This window comes from Mesoplodon mirus (genome assembly GCF_964341445.2).
Source record: "Mesoplodon mirus genome assembly, chromosome: 2".
Lineage (NCBI taxonomy): Eukaryota > Metazoa > Chordata > Mammalia > Artiodactyla > Ziphiidae > Mesoplodon > Mesoplodon mirus.
Window position 1 is genome coordinate 66,950,908 of NC_138977.1, and position 27,151 is coordinate 66,978,058.

The 27,151-nt window shown below is 41.0% G+C and overlaps 1 protein-coding gene across 3 annotated transcripts in view; it reads right to left on the reverse strand.

Annotated features, from left to right (window-relative positions):
• The window catches only part of DYDC1 (DPY30 domain containing 1), a 69,091-nt gene that overhangs the window by 40,531 nt on the left and 1,409 nt on the right, over positions 1 to 27,151 (reverse strand). Inside the window, exons 2-7 of one of the 3 annotated variants that reach the window (XM_082611467.1) lie at positions 25,480 to 25,649; positions 22,998 to 23,099; positions 16,338 to 16,430; positions 12,948 to 13,004; positions 12,366 to 12,467; positions 7,851 to 9,989 (exon numbers count right to left, since the gene is read on the reverse strand). In XM_082611467.1, coding sequence (XP_082467593.1) covers positions 9,960 to 9,989; positions 12,366 to 12,467; positions 12,948 to 13,004; positions 16,338 to 16,430; positions 22,998 to 23,099; positions 25,480 to 25,626 — 531 coding nt within the window. In that variant the 5' untranslated portion in view covers positions 25,627 to 25,649 and the 3' untranslated portion in view covers positions 7,851 to 9,959. The other 2 variants (XM_082611465.1, XM_082611466.1) reach the window with 2 other exon arrangements.

A 27,151-nucleotide genomic window follows, 5' to 3' on the forward strand; every position in this document is an offset into this window, starting at 1 on the left:
GGGTGGTTGTGTGTGTGTGAACTTTATCTCAATAAAGCTGTTACCACCCCCAAAAAATTATATACAGCTATATCCAGGATAAAGTATCTTCAATCCAAACAAAATTAAAAATATAGCATCTGCAGAGAAGAAAATGGGATTGGAGAAGAATTAGGTACCCAAAAGCATCAAACACAAAGAACAGAGAGTCTAAAGAAAAAAACATACTAGAGAAAAAAAGTACTGAAAAGTATTTTAGCTGAGAATAAACATTTACATAGTATCACAAATGTGTGGTACAGTGACCACAAAAGTTCCATAGCAGTTAAAAATGTTGAGAAATTACTGCTCCAGCACCATAATATTAAACTACCAAAATTTTAATAAAAGTGTAGTTTTTAAATTGTTGTATCTCAGAAGTTAACATGTAACTTCAGCCTTGACTTTGGCTGAACAGTGAGATTAATACTCCATCATTCAGGCTTCCCTAGTGGCGCAGTGGGTGAGAATCTGCCTGCTAATGCAGGGGACACGGGTTCGAGCCCCGGTCTGGGAGGATCCCACATGCCGCGGAGCAACTAGGCCCGTGAGCCACAACTACTGAGCCTGCGCGTCTGGAGCCTGTGCTCCGCAACAAGAGAGGCCGCAATAGTGAGAGGCCCGTGTACCACGATGAAGAGTGACCCCCGCTTGCCACAACTAGAGAAAGCCCTTGCACAGAAACGAAGACCCAACACAGCAAAAATTAATTAATTAATTAATTAATGTGTCCCCTGCATTGGCAGGCAAAAAAAAAAAAAAATTCCGTCATTCAAGATTCAGCCAAAACATCTACTTAACTGTATGTTATCACTTACATGTGGAATCTAAAAAAATACAACAAACTAGTGAATAAAACAACAAAGAAGCAGACTCACAGATACAGAGAACAAACTAGTTCTACCAGTGGGGAGAGGCAATATAGGGGTAGGGGATTTTTTTTAAAAGGGTTATTATGGGATTATACAAAATAATTTGTGTGAAACTTTTGAAAATTGTAAAGCACTACAGAATTTAAAGAATCTTTCATTCAATAACAAAAAATACATTTAAAAATGTCTATTCGGTGCACCTGTATTTTGATGGTTTGTTCTGTCTCACCTTTTGCAGTGAGAAATGTAGTTTAACTACCTATGTTTAGATCCTTTAGGTCTCTCCATTATTTTATCCATTTCCTCCTCCCCTTCTGTTATCCTTAACTTCCACAAGAACTAGATCCACAGGGAAATCCAGAATACCTCAACCAAGACCAGGATGTCACCCAGCTACAGAAAAGCCCGCCAGAACAGGAGCCATCCCACCCCGTCATTTGGGTGGGTCTAAAATACGTCTTGCTGCCACTGGCAAAAAACGCTAAGGCCTAGATCCAGACTTAGCATAGGTGTCTGCCCAAAAACAACAGGCTTGCCCCAGTCCCAGCAGGCAGTGGGCATCTGCTCTATCTGTGAGTCATCTCCTTGGGGGCATAGGAGCCTCTTCCCAGGCACCCTGATCACCAGCTAAATCCTCATGAGCGCTCTCTCTCCAGACAGAGGTTGAACACATTTCATCTCCTTTCTTACCCCATTCCACCTCCTCACTCTTATGCCCAGTTCTGGCTGGGAGCTCTTCACACAAGACTACCCTCTGCCCAGAACCACAATGCTTCAAGAGTGACTAACACTCTGAGTGTTGGCAAACACTCAGAGACTCTTGCTGTCAAATCCCAGAGCCAGACTGCACCCTTCACAGACCAGCATGGGCTGTGCTGAGCCCAAGATGCCCTCTGAGCCTTCCCTTCCACACCTAGCCCTCCACAATGGTACCACATAGGCTGAGGTTGAGGCCTTGAAGGACACTCTCTTACTGCCTTTGACGCTCCTACCTGGGTGAAGTGAATGCAGGGCATCCATGTGGGGGGCACAGTGCCTGGTAGACTGACTGACACATAAGTCATCTCTCCAGGGCACCTGAGATTTTTTTCTCAAAAATGTACAGAACTGGAGAGGAGTCAAGATGGCGGTATGGGAAGACAAGGAGTTAGCATCTCCCCACAACTAGGGTGCCTGCCGGCTGCTGGTGGGGAACTCTGAATCCCAAGGAGACAGGAGGAAGCCCAGAGTGGACCGGTAGGACGTAGGGGGACCCAGGGGGGAGGAGAAGTGGACGTCAGACAAGATCAGCACCCCTGAGGCTGGGGAGATCAGGAGAGGCAGGTGGGAGGGACTCTCCGGGAAGAGCAGGAAAGGAGCAGAGGGCAATTGCCTGGCCCACTCAGGCCGGGGAGTCTGCTGAGCTCCCAGGCTGCTTCCCCCACCTCCAAAGCCCCCTCCAGGCCGCATGGGTCCTGGGGGCATAGGAGGGTGGCCAGGGAGATCAGGAGAGGCAGGCAGGAGGGGCCCTCAGGAGGAGTGGGAGAGGAGCAGAGGGTGACTGCCCTGCCCACTTGGGCCCAGGGAGCCTGCTGAGCTCCCAGGCCAATCCCCCGCCCTTCAAACACCCCTCCAGGCCACATGGGTCCGGAGGCGGGGAGACCAGAAGAGGCAGGTGGGAGTGGCCATCTGGGAGGAGCAGGAGAGGAGCTGAGAGCGATTGCCCCACCCACTCAGGCACGGGGAGCCTGCGGAGATCCCAGGCCAGTCCCCTGCCCTCCAAGGCCTCCCTCCCGCCCCCGCACCCCGGCCGCACTGGTCTTGGGGGCATAGGAGGGAAGGACGGGGGGTGGGGGGGTAGAAATCAGGAGAGGAAGGCGGGAGGGGCCCTCCCAGACCCCAGACCAGAGGAGCAGGAGAGGAGAGGAGGGGAGGGCATTTGCCCCACGCACTCGAGCCCAGGAAGCCTGCTGGGCTCCCAGGTGAGGTCCCCTGCCCTCGAGACCATGGGTGGGGGGCACGCCTGTGTCCCTTCTGTCTCTTGAACCTAAGCCCCACCCCCCACAGCCCCCAGGGCCTTTTCCAGCCCTGTGGGTCCTGAGCACTGGCCCCACCCCCTGCACAAACCTTGCTGTTGCTTAGGCCCCGCCCTCCACAGCCAAGGCCTTCCCCCACCCCCCTGCCCTTGGTTTTTTTTTTTTTTTTTCATTTCCTTCCTCCTCTTTTTTACTGTTGTGGTACTGATGTACCTTCTGGTTGTTGATTCATCTATATTTTTATTTTTACATTCTTTCTAACATATCTGTTAGTTTCCTGGTCTAATTTTATTTTTTACTTTGTCATTGTTCTCTTTTTTTTTTTTTGGCTGCCCCACACGGCTTGCGGGATCTTGATTCCCGAGCCCATGGTCAGGCGGAAGCTCCTGAAGCGGGAGCTCCAAGTCTAAACCACTGGACTAACGGAGAACCTCAGACCCCAGGGAATATTCATAGGACTGAGGTCTCACAGAGTTCGTCACCTCAGCACCAAGACCCAGCTCTACCCAACAGCCTACAAACTCCAGTGTTGGAAGCCTCAGGCCAAACAATCAGTAAGACAGGAACACAACCCCACTCATAAAAAAAAAAAAAAAAATGAGATGGCAAAACAAAATGTCACAGATGAAGGAGCAAGGTTAAAAACCTACAAGACTAAATAAATGAAGAGGAAATAGACAATCTACCTGAAAAAGAATTCAGAGTAATGACAGTAAAGATGATCCAGAATCTCGGAAATAGAATGGAAGCACGGATTGAGAAAATACAAGAAATCTAGACAATAAATACAAGAAATCCTAACAAAGATCTAGAAGAACTAAAGAACAAACAAACAGAAATGAACAATACAATAACTGAAATGAAAAATAAACTAGAAGGAATCAATAACAGAATAACGGAGGTAGAAGAACAAATAAATGAGCTGGAAGACAAAATGGTGGAAATAACTGCCAAGGAGCAGAAAAAAGAAAAAAGAATGCAAAGAATTGAAGACAATCTCAGAGACCTCTGGGACAACACTAAACACACCAACATTTGAATTACGAGGTCCCAGAAGAAGAAGAGAAAAAGAAAGGGTGTGAGAAAATATTTGAAAAGATTATAGTCAAAAACGTCCCTAATATGGGAAAGGAAATAGTCACCCAAGTCCAGGAAGCACAGAGTCCCATACAGGATAAACCCTAGGAAAAACACACCAAGACACATATTAATCAAACTAATAAAAATTAAATTCAAAGAAATAACATTAAAAGCAGCAAGGGAAAAACAAAAAATAACATACAAAGGAATCCCCATAAGGTTATCAGCTGATTTTTCAGTGGAAACTCTGCAGGCCAGAAGGGAGTGGCAGGATATACTTAAAGTGATGAAAGAGAAAAACCTACAACCAAGATTACTCTACCGAGCAAGGATCTCATTCAGATTCGATGGAGAGGTCAAAAGCTTTTCAAACAAAAGTTAAGAGAATTCAGCACCACCAAACCAGCTTTACAACAAATGCTAAAGAAACTTCTCTAAGCAGGAAACACAAGAGAAGAAAAAGACTCACAAAAAAAACCCCAAAAAATTAAGAAAATGGTAAAAGAAACATACATATTGCTAATAACCTTCAATGTAAATGGATTAAATGCCCCAACCAAAAGACACAGACTGGTTGAATGGATACAAAAACAAGACCCATATATATGTTGTCTACAAGAGACCCACTTCAGACCTGGGGACACATACAGACTGAAAGTGAAGGGATGGAAAAAGATATTCCATGCAAATGGAAATCAAAAGAAAGCTGGAGTAGCAATACTCATATCAGATAAAATAGACTTTAAAATAAAGACAGTTACAAGAGATAAGGAGGGACACTACACAATGATCAAAGGATCAATCCAAGAAGAAGATATAACAATTACAAATGTTTATGCACCCAACATAGGAGCACCTCAATACATAAGGCAAATGTTAACAACCATGAAAGGAGAAATCAACAGTAACACAATAATAGTAGGGGACTTTAACATCCCACTTACACCAATGGACAGATTATCCAAACAGAAAATAAATAAGGAAACAGAAGCTTTAAATGACACAGTAGACCAGATAGATTTAATTGATATTTATAGAATATTCCACCCAAAAGTGGCAGAATACACTGTCTTCTCAAGTGCACATGGAACATTCTCCAGGAGAGATCACATCTTGGGTCACAAATCAAGCCTCAGAAAATTTAAGAAAACTGAAATCGTATCAAGCATCCTTTCTGACCACAACGCTATGAGATTGGAAATCAATTACAGGAAAAAAAAACCTGTAAAAAACACAAATATGTGGAGGCTAAATAGTGTGCTACTAAATAACCAAGACATCACTGAAGAAATCAAAGAAGAAATTTAAAAATACATAGAAACAAATGACAATGAAAACATGACAACCCAAAACCTATGGGATGCAACAAAAGCAGTTCTAAGAGAGAAGTTTAGAGCAATTCAATCTCACCTCAAGAAACAAGAAAAATCTCAAATAAACAATCTAACCCTACACTTAAAACAACGAAAGAAAGAAGAACAAAAAAAACCCAAAGTCAGTAGAAGGAAAGAAATCATAAATATCAGAGCAGAAATAAATGAAATAGAAACGAAGAAAACAATAGCCAAGATCAATAAAACTAAAAGCTGGTTCTTTGAGAAGATAAACAAAACTGATAAACCCTTAGCCAGACTCATCAAGAAAAAATGGGAGAGGACACAAATGAAAAAGGAGAAATCACAATTGACACTGCAGAAATACAAAGGATTATAAGAGAGTCCTACAAACAACTATATGCCAATAAAATGGACAACCATGAAGAAATGGACACATTCTGGGAAAGGTACAATTTTCCAAGACTGAACCAGGAAGAATTAGAAAATATAAACAGACATATCACAAGTAATGAAATTAAAACCATAATTAAAGATCTCCCAACAAACAAAAGTCCAGGACCAGATGGCTTCACAGGCGAATTCTATCAAACATTTAGAGAAGAGTTAACACAAATCCTTCTCAAACTCTTCCAAAAAATTGCAGAGGGAGAAACCCTCCCAAATTCATTCTATGAAGCCACTATCACCCTGATACCAAAACCAGAAAAAGATATAACAAAAAAAAGAAAATTATAGACCAATTTCACTGATGAACATAGATGCAAAAATCCTGAACAAAATACTAGCAAACAGAATCCAACAGCACACTGAAAGGATCATACACCATGATCAAGTGGGATTTATCCCAGGGATGCAAAGATTCTTCAATATATGCCAATCAATCAATGTGATAAACCATATTAACAAATTAAGGAATAAAAACCATATGATCATCTCAATAGATGCAGAAAAAAGCTTTTGACAAAATTCAACACCCATTTATGATAAAAACTCTCCAGAAAATGGGCACAGAGGGAACCTACCTCAACATAATAAAGGCCATATATGACAAACCCACAGCAAACATCATACTCAATGGTGAAAAACTGAAAGCATTTCCACTAGGATCAGGAACAAGACAAGGATGTCCACTCTTGCCACTCTTATTCAACACAGTTTTGGAAGTCCTAGCCACGGCAATCAGAGAAGAAATAAAAGGAATAAAAGGAAAAAGAAATAAAAGAAATAAAACGGAATACAAACCGGAAAAGAAGAAGTAAAACCGTCACTATTTCCTGATGACATGATACTATACATAGAAAATCTTAAAGATGCCACCAGAAAACTACTAGAACTAATCAATGAATTTGGTAAGGTTGCAGGATACAAAATTAATGCACAGAAATCTCTTGCATTCCTATACACCAACAGAAAATCAGAAAGAGAAATTAAGGAAACACTCCCATTTACAGTAGATTGCAACAAAAAGAATAAAATACCTAGGAATAAACCAGCCTAAGGAGGCGAAAGACTTGTACTCAGAAAAGTATAAAACACTGATGAAAGAAATCAAAGATGACATAAGCAGATAAAGAGATATACCATGTTCTTGGATTGGAAGAATCAATATTGTGAAAATGACTAAACTGCCGAAAGCAATCTACAGATTCAATGCAATCCCTATCAAACTACCAATGGCATTCTTCACAGAACTAAAACAAAAAAACTTACAATTCGTATGGGAACACGAAAGACACCGAATAGTCAAAGCAATCTTGAGAAAGAAAAACGGAGTTGGAGGAATCAGGCTCCCTGACTTCAAACTATACCACAAAGCTACAGTAATCAAGACAGTATGGTACCGGTACAAAAACAGATATATAGATCAACAGTACAGGATAGAATGCCCAGAGATAAACCCACGCACATATGGGCACCTAATTTATGACAAAGGAGCAAGAACATACAATGGAGAAAAGACAACCTCTTCAATAAGCAGTGTTGGGAAAACTGGACATCTACATGTAAAAGAATGAAATTAGGACACTACCTAACACCATACACAAAAATAAACTCAAAATGGATTCGAGACCTAAATGTAAGACCAGACACTATAACTCTTGGTGGAAAACAAAGGAAAAATCACTCTTTGAATTAAACCACAGCAAGATCTTTTTTGACCCACCTCCTAGAGTAACAAATAAAAACAAAAATAAACAAATGGGACTTAATTAAACTTAAAAGCTTTTGCACAGCAAACAAGACAAAAAGACAACCCTCAGAATGGGAGAAAATATTTGCAAATGAAACAACAAAGGATTAATCTCTAAAATATACAAACAGCTCATGGAGCTCAATATCAAAAAAAACACACAATCCAGTTAAAAAATGGGCGGAAGACCTAAAGAGACATTTCACCAAGGAGACATACAGATGGCCAAGAGGCACATGAAAAGATGCTCAACGTCACTATTAGAGAAATGCAAATCAAAACTACAATGAGGCATCACTTCACACTGGCCAGAATGGCCATTATCAAAAAAGCTAGAAACAATAAATGCTGGAAAGTGTGTGGTGAAAAGGGAAACCTCCTACACTGTTGGTGGGGATGTAAACTGATACAACCACTATGGAAAACTGTATGGAGGTTCCTTAAAAAACTAAAAATAGAACTACCATATGACCCAGCAATCCAACTACTGGGCATATACCCTGAGAAAACCATAACTCAAAAAGGGACATGCACCACAATGTTCATTGCAGCACTATTTACAAAAGCCAGGACATGGGAGCAACCTAAGTGTCCACTGACAGATGAATGGATAAAGAAGATGTGGCACATATATACAGTGGAATATTACTCAGCAATAAAAAGAAACAAAATTGAGTTATTTGTAGTGAAGTGGATGGACAGAGTCTGTCATACAGAGGGAAGTCAGAAAGAGAAAAACAAATACCGTACGCTAACACATATATATGGAATATAAAAAAAAAGGTACTGATGAACCTAGTTGCAGGGCAGGAATAAAGATGTAGACATAGAGAATGGACTTGAGGACATGGGGTGTGAGGTCGTAGCTGGGGCGAAGTGAGAGTAGCATCGACATATATACACTACTGAACGTAAAATAGTTGGCTGGTGGGAAGCAGCAGCATGGTACAGGGAGATTAGCTCGGTGCTTTGCGGTGACCTAGAGGGGTGGGATAGGGAGGATGGGAGGGAGGCTTAAGAGGGAGGGGATATGGGGACATATGTATGCATATGGCTGATTCACTTTGTTGTGCAACAGAAACTAACATGGTATTGTGAAGCAATTATACTCCAATAAAGAGGTATTTAAAAAATGTACAGAACTGGGTTTCCCTGGTGGCACAGCGGTTAAGAATGCACCTGCCAATGCAGGGGACACGGGTTCGAGCCCTGGTCTGGGAAGATCCCACATGCCGCGGAGCAACTAAGCCCGTGTGCCACAACTACTGAGCCTGTGCTCTAGAGCCTGTGAGCCACACCTACTGAGCCCACGCACCTAGAGCCCGTGCTCCGCAGCAAGAGAAGCCACCGCAATGAGAAGTCTACCCACCACAACGAAGAGCAGCCCCTGCTCGCTACGCTAGAGTAAAGCCCGCGTGCAGCAATGAAGACCCAACGCAGCCAAAAATAAATAAATTTATAAAATTTAAAAAAAAAACCTTGTTAAAAAATGTACAGAACTGATATAACATTTCTTTTAATTAAATAGTTATTTTTCCCATTATTTTTTCCCTTTTTCTTTTCCCATTTAAGCAACTAGGCTGTTCTGTTCTCACTGCCTCGGGAAAGGTATGTTATAACCAAAAACAGAATTTTTTTTTTTTAAAGAAGCCTCTTCCTGGCATTTATGCTTCCACCATTCCTTAAGGAACAGAAAGGACTCATAACATAGACTTAGCTTTGGAAGAATTTTATAAAAGAAGCAAAGTTCTCCCTAAAGCTCAAAGTTAGACCTGAAACCTCCAGGAGGCCAAGAGTGCAGTCAAGGTCCACAGACCACCCAGCATCCACTGAAGGAAGCACCGTGCATGGCCTGTGTCCACTAAGATCTTCCTTTCAACAGCAGCACAGGCCCTCTGCCCAGTGACTGTTCCAGAAAAAACAATGCTACCCTGTCCCTGGGACCTTTGCTTCCCTCCCCATCCCAGCCCCATCAATAAGCATGGATTAAGTGGTACTACAAAGCATCACTTCCCAGCAAACTGGGGGAATCTTTGCAGTGCACTCCCAGGAGGAACCACCATCTCTAAAGCATGTTGACAGTTCTGAGCTCTACACAGTGACAGCCTCTTTCACTTCTCATAGAACCAGTAACTTTCAACTCGGGCAATCTTGTTCTCACATAGATGCACACATTCATTTCAGCTCGTCTCCCATTTGCCCCTTTTGGTTGCTTTGGGAAAGACTCTCTCCTGTTCTCTCACTGGCATCATACAAGTAATCAAAATGGTGTCATACAAGTAATCAAAACAATATTTTAAGGCCACTCTTGAAGCCCATTAATAAAGCTGTCTTTAGAGGGAGGAAAAGCAGAGCTCAAGTTTGGAGGGAAAAAAAACAATTGGGGACCACCTATTTTGAAACTTGAAAGGAGAAGAAAATTTTATTGTTCTTTGGTTGGTTGATCCTACAAATCTTGATCAATGTTTAATGCAACCTAAAAACAAAAAGTAAATATGCTTTAATACAACTAGAACTGTGAAATGTACAAGCCATAGAAAATTTAAGTTTAGGTAACTTCTATGTGACTATGTAAATGAAGCTTTTTGATAGTTTCAGATTATTTCAAATAAAATCCAAAGTCAATATAATAATAATTTAACTGTGTTCTCAATGTATTTACCAACCCATCCTTTCTTCTACTTCTCTTCCTATTCTCTCTTACTGTTATCTGTATCCTTCTTGCAGGGGTCCTGTATGCACCCCTTAAATGTTGAAATTTCTCATGTGAGCCAGGTAACCTGACTCACTCTCCTAGCTTCACTTAGCATATATGCTGATGACTGCTGAATTCATCTCTCCTTCCTGGTCCTCTCTCCTTCCTCCAGACCCATAACATACTTCAAGGGGTCTTTGGCCATTTTCACCTGCATACCTCAGAGTGACCTGAAATCAACATGTCCACAACTGAAGACATCATTTTCACAAAACCTACTTTCTCTTCATATGTTCCTCAATTTAACAAATGTTAAAACTCAAAAAATGGTGAAGAGTCCAGTTGCCCAAGGCAGAAATCTGGGCTTCATCCTTGATTTCTTTCTCTCCCTTATCTTCCCAGCTGATATCAAATCCACTCAGCTGTCCCCATCTCTGCTGTCTGGTCCTAGCCCTGGTCATCTTGCATCTGGATGACTGTGATAACCTCCTAAGTGGTCTCCTGTTTCCACTCCTGTCCACTCAGATCCTCTCTCCACCTTCTAAAAACACATATCTAATCCTTACATAAACCCTTTCAATGACTCCCATTGCACATAAATCCAAAATCCTTAAGAGGACACACAGAGCCCAGTGTGATCTGGCCTTTATCCACTTCTCCAGCTTCAAATCACACCATTCTCCTAGCTCCATACAACTCAGCCAAAATACCAGACTATTTGCATTCCTTGAAAGCATCTTGCTCTCTCCATCCACTGGGCTCATCTCAGGCTAATTCCTTAAACTGGAGAAGACTCACCCAGGCTAGGTCAGGTTTCCCTGCTCTGTCCTCTCAGACCACCTTCCCCACCGGCCCATGGTCCCCAAAGGGCAGAAACCCTATCTGTTTTGTTCACTGGTATTTTCTAGCTCCCTGCATGGTACCAAAACACAGCAGCCATTAAATAAAAATGTATCCACTGATTGATTAGCACCAAATCCTCGTGGCTCCACTTTCTGAACAGCTCTTAAAAACACCACTCACTACTTCAGGCCATTTGTGCCATCTCTCTGTAGATTACAAATAGCCTCCCGGTGGGTCTCCTCAAATCGATCACTCCATTCTCTTCTACACGCTATAGCCAGATGGCCTTCCTGAAACACAGTTCTGATGTTGGCCTCCACTGCCTTTAGGATAAAATACAAACGTCTGAGCACAGATTACAAGTCCTTTCATGGTCTGGCCCCTGCTCTCCACTGCCTCAGCTCTGATCTCTCCCTGTCTCCCACTCTCTCTTCTCCCCTTCCCAGCCTCCCATCCCACCACTGAGTGACAAAGCTGACTTCCTCCAGGAAGCCTTCCCTGACTAAGGGTCCTCAACTGGGTGGCTGTCCCGCTTTGTCAGTGCCCACTGATGCAGGTGACTCAGTGCAGCCCTCTGCCAGGGCAGTCCCGGGTTACAGCTGCTGATGGGCCTGTCATCAACAGCCCCTCCTCTTGCTCTCCAAGCATAACGCTCTGGACCAGACATCACCTGCTCACTCTAACAATGACTATCAATTGCTTGTCCAGTTGTCTGTTTCTTCCCTGGACAAGGTCAAGAAGGACCTGTTTTCAGTCATAAAAGCATCGGGCACAATTTATGCGGTGCATAGGAAACACTGTATGTTTATTAAATAAGCAAATGGACTTATATACTTTAAAAGCATGCACTCTCATTAGCATATTTACTTGGCTCCACGGTTTGCTACTGAGAACCAAAATGCTGGCCCCCAAAATTTAATTTAAAGATTATGTATTTCACCACGATTCTAAATACATATTTTGAAGAGATTTTGAAATTTTCAAAGGCTCATTTCCAAATATACATATCATCCTCTACACAGGAGGGCACACTGCTCCCTCCACATTAATGCCCAGTGACCTCCCCATCAGTGCCCACACATTTGTGTGGAGCCAGACAAGTGCCCACTCTCACCCTCAAGGCCAGTAGCACAGTGCACAGAAGGGCAGAAGGCCAATTAGGGATAAGTCAGCACCCAGAACACTGATTTTCTTTCTATGAAACAAAAGGCCCATTTTGCCATCCAACCTTGGCCTGAGATACACTAGGCTCTCCCAAAGTTAAAAAAAAAAAAAAATCTGCTTTTCACAAAACACTTTCCTAAGGATACTCACATCAGATAGCATCGGTTCATCAAGTTCTTCCACTCTGCTCAAGTTCGGCGCTCCGTATCGATCACTAATTTCAGCTAGTGTTCTGCCTGAGTCGGCTCCATCCTACAATCATAGAGCTCATTTTCACTTTCAAATGATTTGGAGATTAATACATTAATTTGCTTTCAGTTTTGCTAAGACACTTCTGTATTACAACATCAAAATTCAACATTGTCAGTTAATAGAACGAACCAATACCTGTTAATGACAAGAGAATTCCAGGAATAAACGCAAAAACGTGTTTAAAAAAATACATCGGAAATTTAAAACATATCATTGCATGTAATCATGTGGTCAATAACCTCACAATATTCTGTTTTTTAAAAATACAAAAACAAACCGAATCTCCCAGTTCTACCCACTTTGAGATTTTGCTTTAAAGCACATCACATTTGTGACTTGTTATTACTATACTATGTATTTGGACTATCAGTTTTGATAATCTCCTTATTAAAAATTTAGCTATTAATGCATCAAAATTAAGCTTTACATTCCAGGATACTTATTCATTTCCCATAATATAGAGTAACGTTTTCTTCTCACCTCTCCATGTGAAATATCTTCACCCTTAGCTATATTTTCCATATTCATTCTCAACTCCTATAATACATAAAAACGAAGAAAAATACTTTGAATATACTTTTCATTTTGATTCCATGTTTAATTTTCAAGCATTTTATTTTTACATTATGATCAATTTAACAGCAAAAATGCTGTCCCTCTTAAATGACCAATGTGAATACAAAACTGCAGATACAGTCTCATTTAATACTCTATTAAGAGGTGACTACAATGTTTTGTCTATAATTAAATGGAACTTTTTAATAAATGAAAAAGGCTGACTATTTCACTAACCCTGAAGCCAAATTACTAGCAAATTTGAAAAGTGACAAAATAATAATTTTAATAAACTCTTAGAATACGAGATTTTGAAAGAACTGACAGTTATGTAGAATTTTATACATAGTAAAAAAGAAGCAAATATTTCTGAGGGAATTAATCTGGCCCAAGGCACTATCCAATACATGACACCTCTCCACAGTACCTGGACAATGCCCTCTATAATGCTCTGAACACATGGGAGACTGCTTTCTGAATGTGAAAACGTAGAATGTGCTAACCAAGCCAAACCTTGCTGTGGCCTCTATCTTTTCATTCTAAGGCAGGAGGCTGACCTAACTGCTCCTGAGCTGATTCATTTCAGCTGTTCAAAGATTAGTGATCGGGCTTCCCTGGTGGTGCAGTGGTTGAGAGTCTGCCTGCCGATGCAGGGGACACGGGTTTGTGCCCCAGTCCGGGAAGATCCCACATGCCGCGGAGTGGCTGGGCCCATGAGCCATGGCCACTGAGCCTGCGCGTCCGGAGCCTGTACTCCTCAACGGGAGAGGCCACAACAGTGAGAGGCCCACGTACCGCAAGAAAAAAAAAAAAAAGATTAGCGATCTTGTGACCATATATACAGTCACCCTGATTATTGGGGACATATATCGTACATATATGGCTTTCTCAAGATCATTCCCTTCTCCTGGGCATGTCTTATCCCACAACCACATGGCTCTGGTGGGGAAACACATATTCTCACAGGACTCCATTGACCAGCCAAGGGATGGATACTTGACACAAACTAAGCCAGTCAGAATCGTTCCCCGAGATTCTTTTCTTAACTGAAACCCAAAAGAAAGGAATCTATTCCTCTCAGACAGTAGGAGCCACATTACAAGACCCAGGAACTATTAAGGACCGTGATCCTCACCCATGTGCAGCAAACCAGGCCACAGTGAGAGACAACAGCAGAGGTAAGAGCCCTGGCAGCATTGATTCTCTTGCTCCCAAAGGTCTGGAAGACCCAACTCAACCAGAGCCCTTCACAGTTTAGTTGTAAAACCCTTTCTTCAACCCAGGATCCTTCCAATAAATTTCCTTTTGCAACTGATAGTTTAAGTTATGTCTCTGAAGCCATAAAAAGGCGAGGACAAAAAGACGTGGATGAATTTGTCTCTGAGCAAGGGGTCAAGCAGCAGTATGTTGCAGGGAAGAGAGGGATGATAAGCCAGTAGGAATATGACTTATTAAAGCTACTGTGGCTCTGGTCACATAGTCTGGTAATGGCCATAGAGTAACATGAATGGGACCCTCTGGAGCCAATCCCTTCTATAAATCACAGACTTCCCAGCACTCAGATATAGCTATCAGGCATCTCAATAAAAAATACTTTCAACTCTCTTATTATTTTGATCACCATCTTCTTGATGTATTCTGGTTCTTCTTTCTTTTGAGATCACAGAATCTTAACTGAAGAGGAAGGGGGTATGCATTTACGTGTGTGTGCATGCATTGGTATCCATGTGTCCTACCATATTCAGACAAAGATAGATCAGCATCGGTGTTTTTTAAAACTATGTACAGAGATTTGAATTTATCCTTTTAAAATCTCATCTTTTTGACTCACAAAAGTAGTTTTCCGACACTTGGGCTACAACAGGACTAAATGATTTCACTTTGTAAAGAACAATTCTTAGTAGATTAATCTCTTATTATAGAATGATGAGCATAGTACACTGATGAGAAGAATTGAATTTATCTCAAGAGTTAAAAAATTAACTAATTAATTAAATCTCATCTTTTAAAAAAATTTAATTTACACTTCCTACTTTTTAAAATTACTTTAAATAATGATGCTTTCATCTAAGCCATTAATAAACATCTTCTACAAAACCTGCTTCTTTTTAAAATTTTAATTTCGGAATAAATAGAGGAGTAACATTTGAGTAACAGATACTAGCTATAAGCATACAATATGAAATATCCAGTTGAAAAGTATAACTCAGTCATGCAGAAGTTTGGTCTATACGACACATACTTTTCGGATACAAGGAAACATTGGCCAAGCAGGAGGCTTGACATAAGACAGACACAATCTGGGGGCTTCCCTGGTGGCGCAGTGGTTAAGAATCCGCCTGCCAATGCAGGGGACACAGGTTTGAGCCCTAGTCCAAGATCCCACATGCTGCGGAACAACTAAGCCTGTGCACCACAACTACTGAGCCCACGTGCCACAACTACTGAAGCCCGTGCTCCACCAACAAGAGAAGCCACTGCAATGAGAAGCCCACACACCGCAACCAGAGAAAAGCCCACGCACAGCAATGAAGACCCAATGCAGCCAAAAGAATAAAATAATAAAATAAACTTATTAAAAAAAAAAGACACAGTCAATGGAGATGGACTTTTTTTGACATGAGTTACTGAATAGTTTATTTAAAGAAAGACATGAAAAATCCAAATAAATACATATATATATATTATTTCAGCTGTGTTGGGTCTTCGTTGCTGCACACGGGCTTTCTCTAGTTGTGGCAAGCAGGGGTTACTCTTCGTTGCAGTGCGCAGGCTTCTCATTGTGGTGGCTTCTCTTGTTGTGGAGCACAGGCTCTAGGCACGTGGGCTTCAGTAGCTGCGGCGTGTGGGCTCAGCAGTGTGGCTCACGGGCTCTAGAGCGCAGGCTCAGTAGTTGTGGCCCACAGGCTTAGTTGCTCCATGGCATATGGTATCTTCCTGGACCAGGGATTGAACCCATGTCCCCTGCATTGGCAGGCGGATTCTTAACCACTATGCCACCAGGAAAGTCCCCCAAACATAGTTTTAAATGTAAAGCATTGTTGATAATACATCTAACATGAAGAAAAGAAACAAACTATTGTCTCAGAGATCAGAATACCCCCAATACTACCAAGAACTTCACCTTCAGTATCAGCTACCATAATTAGGAACAACTATCTCTTGACTAAAATGTTGACCAGGGCTTCCTGGCAACATTAGACCTTCCTGGCAGGTCTCTAGACTATGAATCCCCTGCTATAACAGCTGGAAGAAACAGTTAGAGGATTCTCAGAGGTTTTGAATAAAACAGACATTTATAAAACTTCGAATTACCTTCTCAAATTGCTCTTGAGCTCTCTGCAGTTCTTCTATTCTCTGTCTCTCTTTTTCTTGCATTTCCAACTCCAGCTGGAATGCCAGCTGTTGCTGAATATTCAGAAATAAGTAAGTCATATTAGAGTCAGATCAATTGCAAGGAATTCACTCTATTACTCTAAAGTGTCCCAGGATAATTAAGTTTATGCCCACCTAAATTTCAGAAACTTACAAAAAAAATGGTCACAGCCACCCAATACTTTAGCTTTTACAAATATTTCCTGAAGTATAAAATTAAAAAGGAAGCTTCCTTAATTGCTCATTTTAGAAAAGCACTATTTGTACAAAATCAAGTCGTTTTCTCTGTTCTTCCTGAAGCTACAAATGAGACTGCAGTGATTTTTTCTTTTTTGGATAAAATCTCTTTAAGCACAGATGGCTCTTCAAACAGCCAAACCTTGGTTGTAAAACAGTAGATAAGAACATTTTAAGTATATTATCCGAAACCAGAGATAATCAACAACATATTTGGTCCCAACTCAACATATATCCTAGCCACGCGAGAATAGGGGTCAGTAGACTAAATTCCTTGGGCCAAGCCTGACCCAACTCCTGTTTTTGTACAGCCCACGAGTGAAGAATGGTTTTTATACATTTTTCATGGTTGAATAATATCAAAAGAATAATAATATTTCATTGCACATGAAAATTATATGAAATTCAAGTGTCAGTGTCTATAAATAAAGCTCTATTAAAACACTGCCATGCTCACACTCACTCATTTACTGTGACTGCTTCTGCCCCATGACAGCACAGCTGAGTATATGCAACAGAGACCACAGGTGGTACTCTCACTACCTTGCACTGCTGCTCAGCACACTACAAGTTCAGTGACACCATTATGACTCACAGCATTTGGAGTGCCACGGTACCACTATACCAGGCCTTTTTTTTTTTTTAATCAGTGCATTACCCATCAAAACAAAACAAGAAAAAAAGTGGATTTTGAATGTTGTCCTTTTAAGACACAGTGGAGTGTGGGTTACTTTATTATCAGATTAAACAGCAAAGGACAGTGTTTCTCATGCAATGACACTGTACTAAAAGAATATAGTAAATATCAGCATTACCAGAGTAAGTACTCATCACAATCTTCTCAACTCACATGAATGCAAAGGTCAGAAATATTAAGAAACTTAAAACAGAATTATTTCATGAGAGCAGAATTTCTTCACAAAAATTAAAAATGAAAAGGAGGCTGTAACAAAAGTAAGATCCCAAGTGGCTCTTTTGTTAGCCAAGCAAAGAAATACATTTATCAATGGTGATTCAATTAAAACAAGTTAGAATTCAATGTCCAGAAAAAACATAAACTTAAGATTATTATCCTTTTGGTGAGAACAGCTGCTCAAAGAGTTGATTACATGGGGAGTAAAATCAGTGGTCAATTAAAGGCAAGGCAAATGGTTTTGTTTTGTTTTTTTTTTTTTTTTTTTTCTTTTTGCGGTATGCGGGCCTCTCACTGTTGTGGCCTCTCCCGTTGCGGAGCACAGGCTCCGGACGCGCCGGCCCAGCGGCCGTGGCTCACGGGCCCAGCCGCTCCGCGGCATATGGGATCCTCCCAGACCGGGGCACGAACCCGTATCCCCTGCATCGGCAGGCGGACTCTCAACCACTGCGCCACCAGGGAGGCCCAAGGCAAATGGTTTTGAGTGGTTTTCCTTGGCTCTTGATGAGTAGACAAATGCTCCCAACACTGCTTAGCTGTTGTTTATCAAAGGAGTCAATGCTGAGTTTGCAGTGACTGAAAAATCAGCCACTATGAACAGTCTTCATGAACAGTACTACAGGCAACAACATCTTCAAAGACGTTGAGGAACATTAATTCAGTACAACCAGATGTGACATCTGCTCAGATGTGTTACCACCAACAGTGATAAAAATGTGTATGGAACAGAAAAAGGCTTAACTGGACAAAATTTACAAAGTTGGTGAAAACATAGTGTTTAAAACCTATGAGTTCTCATTTTATGATTCAACAGCAGCTACTCTGCAGAAAATATTTGACTCTCTCATGTGTTATTGAGCCAGCAGTGTTGAAACCAAGTCCCCCCTAAAGCTGAGTTCCCTTACTGAGTTTCTGATTAATCTCTCTATCCAAAACTTTATTCCTTTTCTTGTCCCCTGACCTCAATCCTGTGCTAACTGAACACTAATCAACCAGAGTCAGATCACTAAAATTGCTGTTGTCAATAGCATTGTTAATGTACTAAAATTGCTATTATAGATATCATCATTAATGTACAAACTCAGGTTGTTTCTCTAGGACAAGATGAGCTAACAGACCCCCCGCAAGCCATGGACCATCTGGCCGGAGAACTGTAAACTGGAGACATCCTGACTTCCAAAGGAGTCAATGTTGAGTTCAAAATGACTGAAAAAATCGATCACTGACTGAAAAAGATCAATGACTAAGAAATATAACAGAAGTGCTGAAGCAACATGGATGGACCTAGAGATTATCATACTAAGTGAAGTAAGTCAGACAGAGAAAGACAAGTATCATATGATATCACTTATATGTGGAAACTGAAAAACAGTACAAATGAACTTATTTAAAAAACAGAAACAGACTCACATAGAAAATAAACTATGATTACCAAAAGGGGGGGATTAAACTGGGAGTAGGGGATTAATAGATGCACACTACCATATATAAAATAAACAGCAGGGATTTACTGTACAGTACAGGGAACTATATTTAATATCTTGTAATAAACTATAACAAAATAGAATAAAAAAGAACACAGATATATACATATATATGACCACTGTGCTGTACACCTGAAACTAACACAATATTGTAAACCAACTATACTTCAATTTAAAAAAAAGAAAAGAAATGTCACAGAAACATCACAAGATTAATCCGAGCCTCTCTGCTCTTCCTCTTTAAGAAAACCCCTCACTCAGACTCAGTTGGAGTGGATCCGAGGCTTGTCTCCCACTTCCTTGCTTGGCGCCCTGCAGTAAACTCTGTACTTTCCTTCACTAGAACCCACTGTCAATAGATTTGGCTTTGCTGTGCGTTGGGCGAGCAGACCCGAGTTTGGTTCAGTAACGGTGTCAACAGTGACCTTCATTTACCCTTATGAACTTAAGCATCATTTCTGTGAATTTCTGTCAGAAATAGAAGCTGACTATATCTTGACTTGCGCTACCACCCCACAGTTCCATGGCTCAACAGTGGTAATGTTTTATTGTGAATTTTTGAGCTCAGGGACAAGACTGACGTTTTTCTTAATGAGAAGACCATTTTCAACCACAATTATCAAACATTAAATAGCTTTGGAAATTAGCTTCCGCTGCAGACTTAATAACGATTTTTAATCAATTTAACCTAAAAGTTGCCTATAAGGCAAAACAGCACTCATATGTAAAACTTACACTGCAGGAAAGTCATTTCAGCAACAACTAATTTTCTGAATCACAATGTCAAGCTGCTTTATACACTCTCAGTGCTGTCAGAAACGGGATTTCCATTCCCACACAAATTTGTGACAAATACATTTTCCAAGCTCAAACTATAGTTCCAGAGTGTTTTTAGGCCTTGATGTAAGTGCAAAGGAAATTCCCACATTTCAAAATCCATTTAACTGTGTAACTGAGAAGTTTTCACCAGCCTTCAACTGGAAGGGATTAATCTACCAGGTAGTGGCTAAAAGACAAATATCCAGAGGAAAATCTAATAGAATTCTACGAGTGCCTTCCAAGAGATGAATACACTCAAAATTATAGGCACGTGGACTGATATCAATATTTGGCAGGACCTATGAGGGAAAAGACATTTTTCAAAGATGACATACATAAACTCTCATTATAGATCAGCATTAACAGATACATATTTTCAATACATTTTCATGATAGGGAACATTATCTCTGAACTCCAACTAAGTGAAATGTTATCTTTAAAAAGGGAATGTAATTCTTCTCAATAATAAGCCTACACTGCAGAAAAAATTGTATTTGATTTTTTAAAATTTTTACTTCATCAATAAAACATTTGTAGAAATTTATTTTCTCTCTTGTTATAGCTACATAGTATACCATAATCCCTACATAATATCCTCAATTTTGCTTCTTGGCCTGAAAATCATAAAATATCCACCTTTACAGAAGGAGTTTGTCAACCTCAGCTAGAAAATAATTTCTCACCATCAGTCCAGTGCCACCCCATAAACAACCTAATATAAGCTCATTCCATTAAGAGCACTTTAAAACTATATTTTTAAACGCATTTAAAAAATAATACATTTTTACAAAGAGATAATAAACAGTGATTAATATTTATTCACAAAGGGCTGTTTAAGATAATTTCTTCATATTCCTATATCATCCCCACTAAGATAAAAGTAATGGGCTAGGTAGCCGAAATGCAGGAACGTTATCATTCAATCAACTTTCAGATATTTGTAGAGGAAGCGAAATTAACCTCTCAACAATAACACAAAGTGCAGTTGCTAAATACCAACACAAAGTGCAGTGGCTAAATACCAACCACACTGGTCAACATAACCGGTTTCTTAACATTTTCAGGAAATGTTCGAAACCCAATCGCTTTCTTCACACGTGTGTAAAACCATTAGAAAAACATTCAAACAAATACAAAAGCTAGTACTTCCAAAATGAACTCTTAAGCAGAAAACAGCAAAAAAAAAAAAATATTTCCCTGCTGACAAGGACCCAGGCTTGCTGGAGAATGCCTAAAATTTCAAGGAATTTCAAGTCAGTGGTATTGATTATGAGGACACCTGCTCTTGCAACCAACAGGCAGGTGACCAGAGTCCTGACCTTCCAGCTCACTTGACTCGGGGGACACGGAGAAGCCTCTTTCTCTTCATCTGTTGGTCCACCCGTCCCTTCTCCTCCTCTCATCTATCTCTGCCCACCAATCCACTTCTTTAATGGGTCACCACATCTTCTGCAGGATATCACTATGTCTTCCACCCCCAATACAATGCTTAGGGTTTGATGCACAGGGGATGGCTTCATACTGATACAGCTAGAAAAATGTTTGGGTTCCAGTATTGCCAAATTTTATTTAAGTAAGGTAAAGAAGATGAGTCAAAGCAAATTAAATATCTCCATATCTTTGATCTAACTATCTTAGGGAAGGAGAACTGCTGAAAAGTTCTTATTCTGATAGAAAGGGGACAGATGCCAGCTCTAGGAGCTGGAAGAGGCATGACAGATCCTCACTCAAAGTTGGGGTGACTGCAGCAGACACTTGCCCATTTGGACGGTCATTTGACATCCAACTCAACACTGTGCAACCTCCCCACAAAAATAAGCCAAATGACTGAAAAATGAAGAAGACTCAGAAGCAGTAAAGGTGCCTAGAATAGCCGTATCCATCTAAGGTGCCTAGAATGATCCATCCCAGTATCAAGGATGGGAGACAAGACAGAGAAGCTAGTTTCCATGTCTACATTTTCCTTTTTTATCCACACACTCAAATAATAGGCTTATTTCCCTTTTTATAATATGTAAACTGGAGTTGAGACTCTAGAGTTAAGTACCATATGATAGAAGTATAGGGTGACTCCAACTTGGTTTAGAAGAGCTCCATAAATTAAGTTAGTCCAGAAGCCACTCTAGAACTTTCCCTTCTCTGGTTTATACTCCATGACCCACCTCTTCAACCATTTTCAAACCAAAATCTTTAGCTCCCCAATCCTGCTAACCCAAACTGACTTCAGTCAAAGGGTCTGTCTCCCCCATATCCTCACTCAAATATCCAGGCCTAGGTGGAGAAAATCACATCATCACAAAACCAAACCAAAAGGCCCCATTATGACTGCTTGGTCTCAGGGAATTCAGTGCTACTGAGGGATGCTAAGTTTCCTTGGTCAACTCTACCTCTCCAAAGCCACTGTTTCAAACCTTCACCACTCTCCCCACACCTCCTACCTTACCACCTCATTCTGGGCAGATGATCATGGCCCCTACTTCATAAAAAAGAAATAGTCACACAGAAACTGCTTTCAACTTTTGCCACAAAACCTACACACCACATGCACCTAACGCCGTCCTCTCCTCTTTCCTTGAATCAAAGAATCAAAGAAGGGCCCCTCCACCTGCCTTACCTGTGTTCCAGAGCCAATTTCCTCTGGTCTCCACGAAAAGTTGACTCTAGTAATCATCCCCTTTGTTTCTTTACATCAACCACTCCCCTCCATTCTGTTCCTTAAAAAAACCAAACAAATAAACAAAAGAAAACTCCTTCCCTGAAAATCTCCTTGAAAGCATTACCTGTACTCACCATCTCCATCTCCCCTGCTTTACCCCACCCCACATTCGCTGCTCCCACCAAGGTCACCAGTGGCCTTAAATGAGACTTGGCAGTTCTGTTCCCACTCAACCAGCCACAGACATGGTTGACCACTCAGGTCTCATTGAGACGCTGTCCCCTTGGCTTCTGTGACAGCAGACTCTCTGGGCTTTCCTCCTACCTCACCACTGCTTCTTCTCCAGTAAAGAAGCCACATACAGACATAAAGATGAAGATATAAGAAAGCCACATCTAAGCAACAAGAGATGAGTTTTTCAACACTTGGGTTGCACCACACCAAGGGTGACTCCACGAGTTCCAATCACCACTGAACTCTCTTGTCTCACCTGCTGAAACAGGAGCTCCTCTGCTTTAAGTCTCTCCATCATTTCCTGCTCCATCACAGCTAATTCTCTTTCATGCTCCAACTGGGCCCTTTCCTCTTGTCTCTAACATGGTTTAAAAAAAAAAAATCATCATGTGACTAATTACAGATAAAACAATCTTAACAGCATCTTAATCTCCAACAGTAGGGAAAGGATTAAGCAAATTATAGTCACATGTGGAAACTGTATAATAATTGGGGGAAATGTCTGTTTTATTTCAACAAAGAGCACAAAATTAAAATTATACAGCAAATACAGTCACAATTGTGTAAAAAAAAAAAACTCCAGGCAAATGTGTAGAAAAAAGACTAGAATACCTAAAAATACCTAAGAATCTAAATAGAGGTCTTCTTTACTTTCTTCTTTCTACTTTTTCATGTTATCCAAGTTTTGTAATAATAAACATACTATTTTTTTTTTTTTTTTTTTTTTTTTTGCGGTACGCAGGCCTCTCACTGCTGTGGCCTCTCCCGCTGCGGAGCACAGGCTCCGGACGCGCAGGCCCAGCGGCCACGGCTCACGGGCCCAGCTGCTCCGCGTCATGTGGGACCCTCCCGGACCGGGGCACGAACCCACGTCCCCCGCATCGGCAGGCGGACTCCCAACCACTGTGCCACCAGGGAAGCGCACATACTATTTTTATAATAGAAAGAAATGATAATATTGAACTTTTTTTAAAAAGCAAAGAAGCTGGACCAATTATTTCACTCCTCTAATTTTATAAAAGAAGATCCACAATGGAACAGAATAGAAAGCCCAGAAATAAACCCAAGCATCTATGGTCAATTAATGGAGAAAAGACGGTCTCTTCAATAAGTGGTGCTGGGAAAACTGGACAGCCACCTGTAAAAGAATGAAATTAGAACATTCTCTAGCACTATACACAAAAATAAACTCAAAATGGATTAAAGCGCTAAATGTAAGACTGGATACTATAAAACTTCTAGAGCAAAACATAGGCAGGACACTCTTTGACCTAAATCACAGCAATATCTTTTTTGGATCCATCTCCTAGAGTAATGGAAATAAAAACAAAAATAAACAAATGGGACCTGATCAAACTTAAAAACTTTTGCACAGCAAAGGAAGCCATAAACAAAAAGACAACCTATGGAATGGGAGAAAATATTTGCAAATGATGCAACCAACAGGGATTAATCTCCAAACTATACGAACAGCTCACATAGCTCAATATCAGAAAAACAAACAACCCAATCAAAAAATGGGCAGAAGATTTAAATAGGCATTTCTCCAAAGAAGACATACAGATGGCCAAAGGCACATGAAAAGATGCTCAGCATCAGTAATTACTAGAGAAATGCAAATCAAAACTACAATGAGGGATCACCTCACACCAGTCAGAATGGCCATCATCAAAAAGTCTACAAATAGGGCTTCCCTGGTGGCACAGTGGTTGAGAGTCCGCCTGCCAATGCAGGGGACATGGGTTCGTGTCCCGGTCTGGGAAGATCCCACATGCCGAGGAGCGGCTGGGCCCGTGAGCCATGGCTGCCGAGCCTGCGCGTCCAGAGCCTGTGTTCCGCAATGGGAGAGGCCACAACAGTGAGAGGCCTGTGTAGCGCAAAAAAAAAAAGAAAAAAAAAAGTCTACAAATAATAAATGCTGGAGAAGGTGTGGAGGAAAGGGAACCCTCCTACACTGTTGGTGGGAATATAAATTGGTACAGTCACTATGGAGAACAGTGTGGAGGTTCCTTAAAAAACTAAAAATAGAGTGCATATGATCCTTCAATCCCACTCCTGGGCATATATCCAGGGAAAACTATAATTTGAAAAGCTACATGCACCCCAAGGTTCACTGTAGCACTACTTACAATAGCCAAGACATGGAAGCCACCTAAATGTCCATCGACAGATGAATGGATAAAGAAGATGTGGTACATATATATAATGGAATACTACTCAGCCATGAAAATGAATGAAATAATGCCATTTGTAGCAACATGGATGGACCTAGAGATTATCATATTAAGTGAAGTAAGTCAGACAGAGAAAGACAAATATTATATGATATCAGTTATATGTGGAATCTAAAAAATGATACAAATGAACTTATTAACAAAACAGAAACAGACTCACACACTTAGAAAACAAACTTACGGTTACCAAAAGGGAAAGGCTGGGAGGGGAGAGATAAATCAGGAATTTGGGAGTAACATATACACACTACTATATATAAAATAGATAAACAACAAGGGCCTACTGTACAGTGCAGGGAACTATACTGAATATTTTGTAATAACCTATATGGAAAAAGAATCTGAAAAAAAAATATGTGTGTGTGTGTATATATACACACACAGACACACATATATATGCATAACTGAGTCACTTTGCTGTAGACCTGAAACTAACATAACATTGTAAATCAACTATACTTCAATAAAAAATAAATTAAAAAAAAAAAGAAGATCCATACTTACTTGTTGCTCCACGGTCACATTGTTCTTATACTTGTAAATCCACAATGCTAAGTATTCTATTGGATCCACTGGGCGCATCCTTGCCACTTCTGCAAGACCTTGAGTTAGACACTTCCCAAGATTCTTTTGAAGATATGCCGACTCCATTTCTAACTGCTAAATAAAAACCTCTAAAAGATAAACGTTTTGCATTAGAGCAGGAAATTTTCAATGAAGGCACAATCACAGTAGAGCTCAGTGAGGCCAACAAAGCATTACATCCTGTCACCAGTCATGGGCACCTGCCATCAGGGATGGCACAAGCAAGCTGGCTCCAGGACACTTCTAGCAGTTTCCAAAAAGCCTCCACAGAAGTCACTACAACTAAAATAGTTTCAAAAACCTGAAGGACCCTGGAGTCCAAGTGTCAGAAAAGGGTTACTGTCATTATTGATGGTGAGACGACTATATGGCAAGCGATGCATGTCTTACTAAATCCTTACAACATACCTGAACATGGTATCATTAGCCCCACTGTGCAGATGAGGTCGCCCAGGCCCAAAGAGCGTAAGTGAACAGCCCAGGATCACACAGGTGGCGTATGATGAAGAGGGATTCATACACAACCCTTGATTCCAGAGTCATTACCCTAAGTGACTTACTAAGATGCTCCTCCCGAGCCATGAGAGTCGTTTCTAGAAAATATCACAATAGACCACCTCAAATTTTTTAAAAATCCAAGTATCTCAAGGCCAAAGAATAAAAAAATGTCATCCTTCAAAGAACAGCCTATGAAGCTCCTCATGCTTTGGCCCCAATTCTGTTTCCAGGCTCACCTCTTGATACAGTTTCTGCCTCTAACATATTCTGGGCTCTAGCTACACAGAACATCCTGCCATTCTGCTGCTCACACCTTGCATGTTTCCATCTCCATGACTTTTGCACCTGATGGCCCCCTCACTCTCAGCTTGGAAAATATCTCATCTGCAAGGTATCAATCATCTCCAATTCCTCACTGCTGTGGCTATACAACCGTCTCCCAGGCAACACAAAGACGTTCCTCCTTCCCCAAGCAGCTCACACAGTACTTGTCACACTATCTGAGCATTATCTGTGTATGCACATGTCTGTCCTCCTGCTAGAGGACAAACTTCTCAAGCTCCTCAAAAAGTGTGTTTCAATCACAGCGTGGACACAGCTGGCTCTCCATGATGGCAAGTGAATGAGTTTCTCCACTCTCTCAGTAATGTCCCAGTTTATTTACAAATATGGACAGGAATCATCTGAGATCAAACAGAGAGAGAGAGATGGGGAGGGAGGGAGGGAGGGAGGGAGGAAGGGAGGGAGGGAGGGGGAGAGAGAAAGAAAGAAAGAAAGAAGAAAGAAAAAAGAAAGAAAGAAAGAAAATGCAGTAACTACTCTATTTAAGGTGCTTTGAAAAAACTGATAACCTTTGAATTACCCTTATGGAATCTAGACTCCTCTGAGAATCTGATGAAATGTACTCATTATTCAACAAATATATATTGAGTACCTATTACATGTCAGGCATGAGCAATTATAGGGGGCAGACTGCCAGTGTCTAGACCTGTCCCTGGACAAATCCCCCTAACATTCTGCACGAAGTTTCAGAAACAGTGACCTCCTGAGTTTCATCCATAGACCCCAATACTACTCTCTCTCATATGATGGT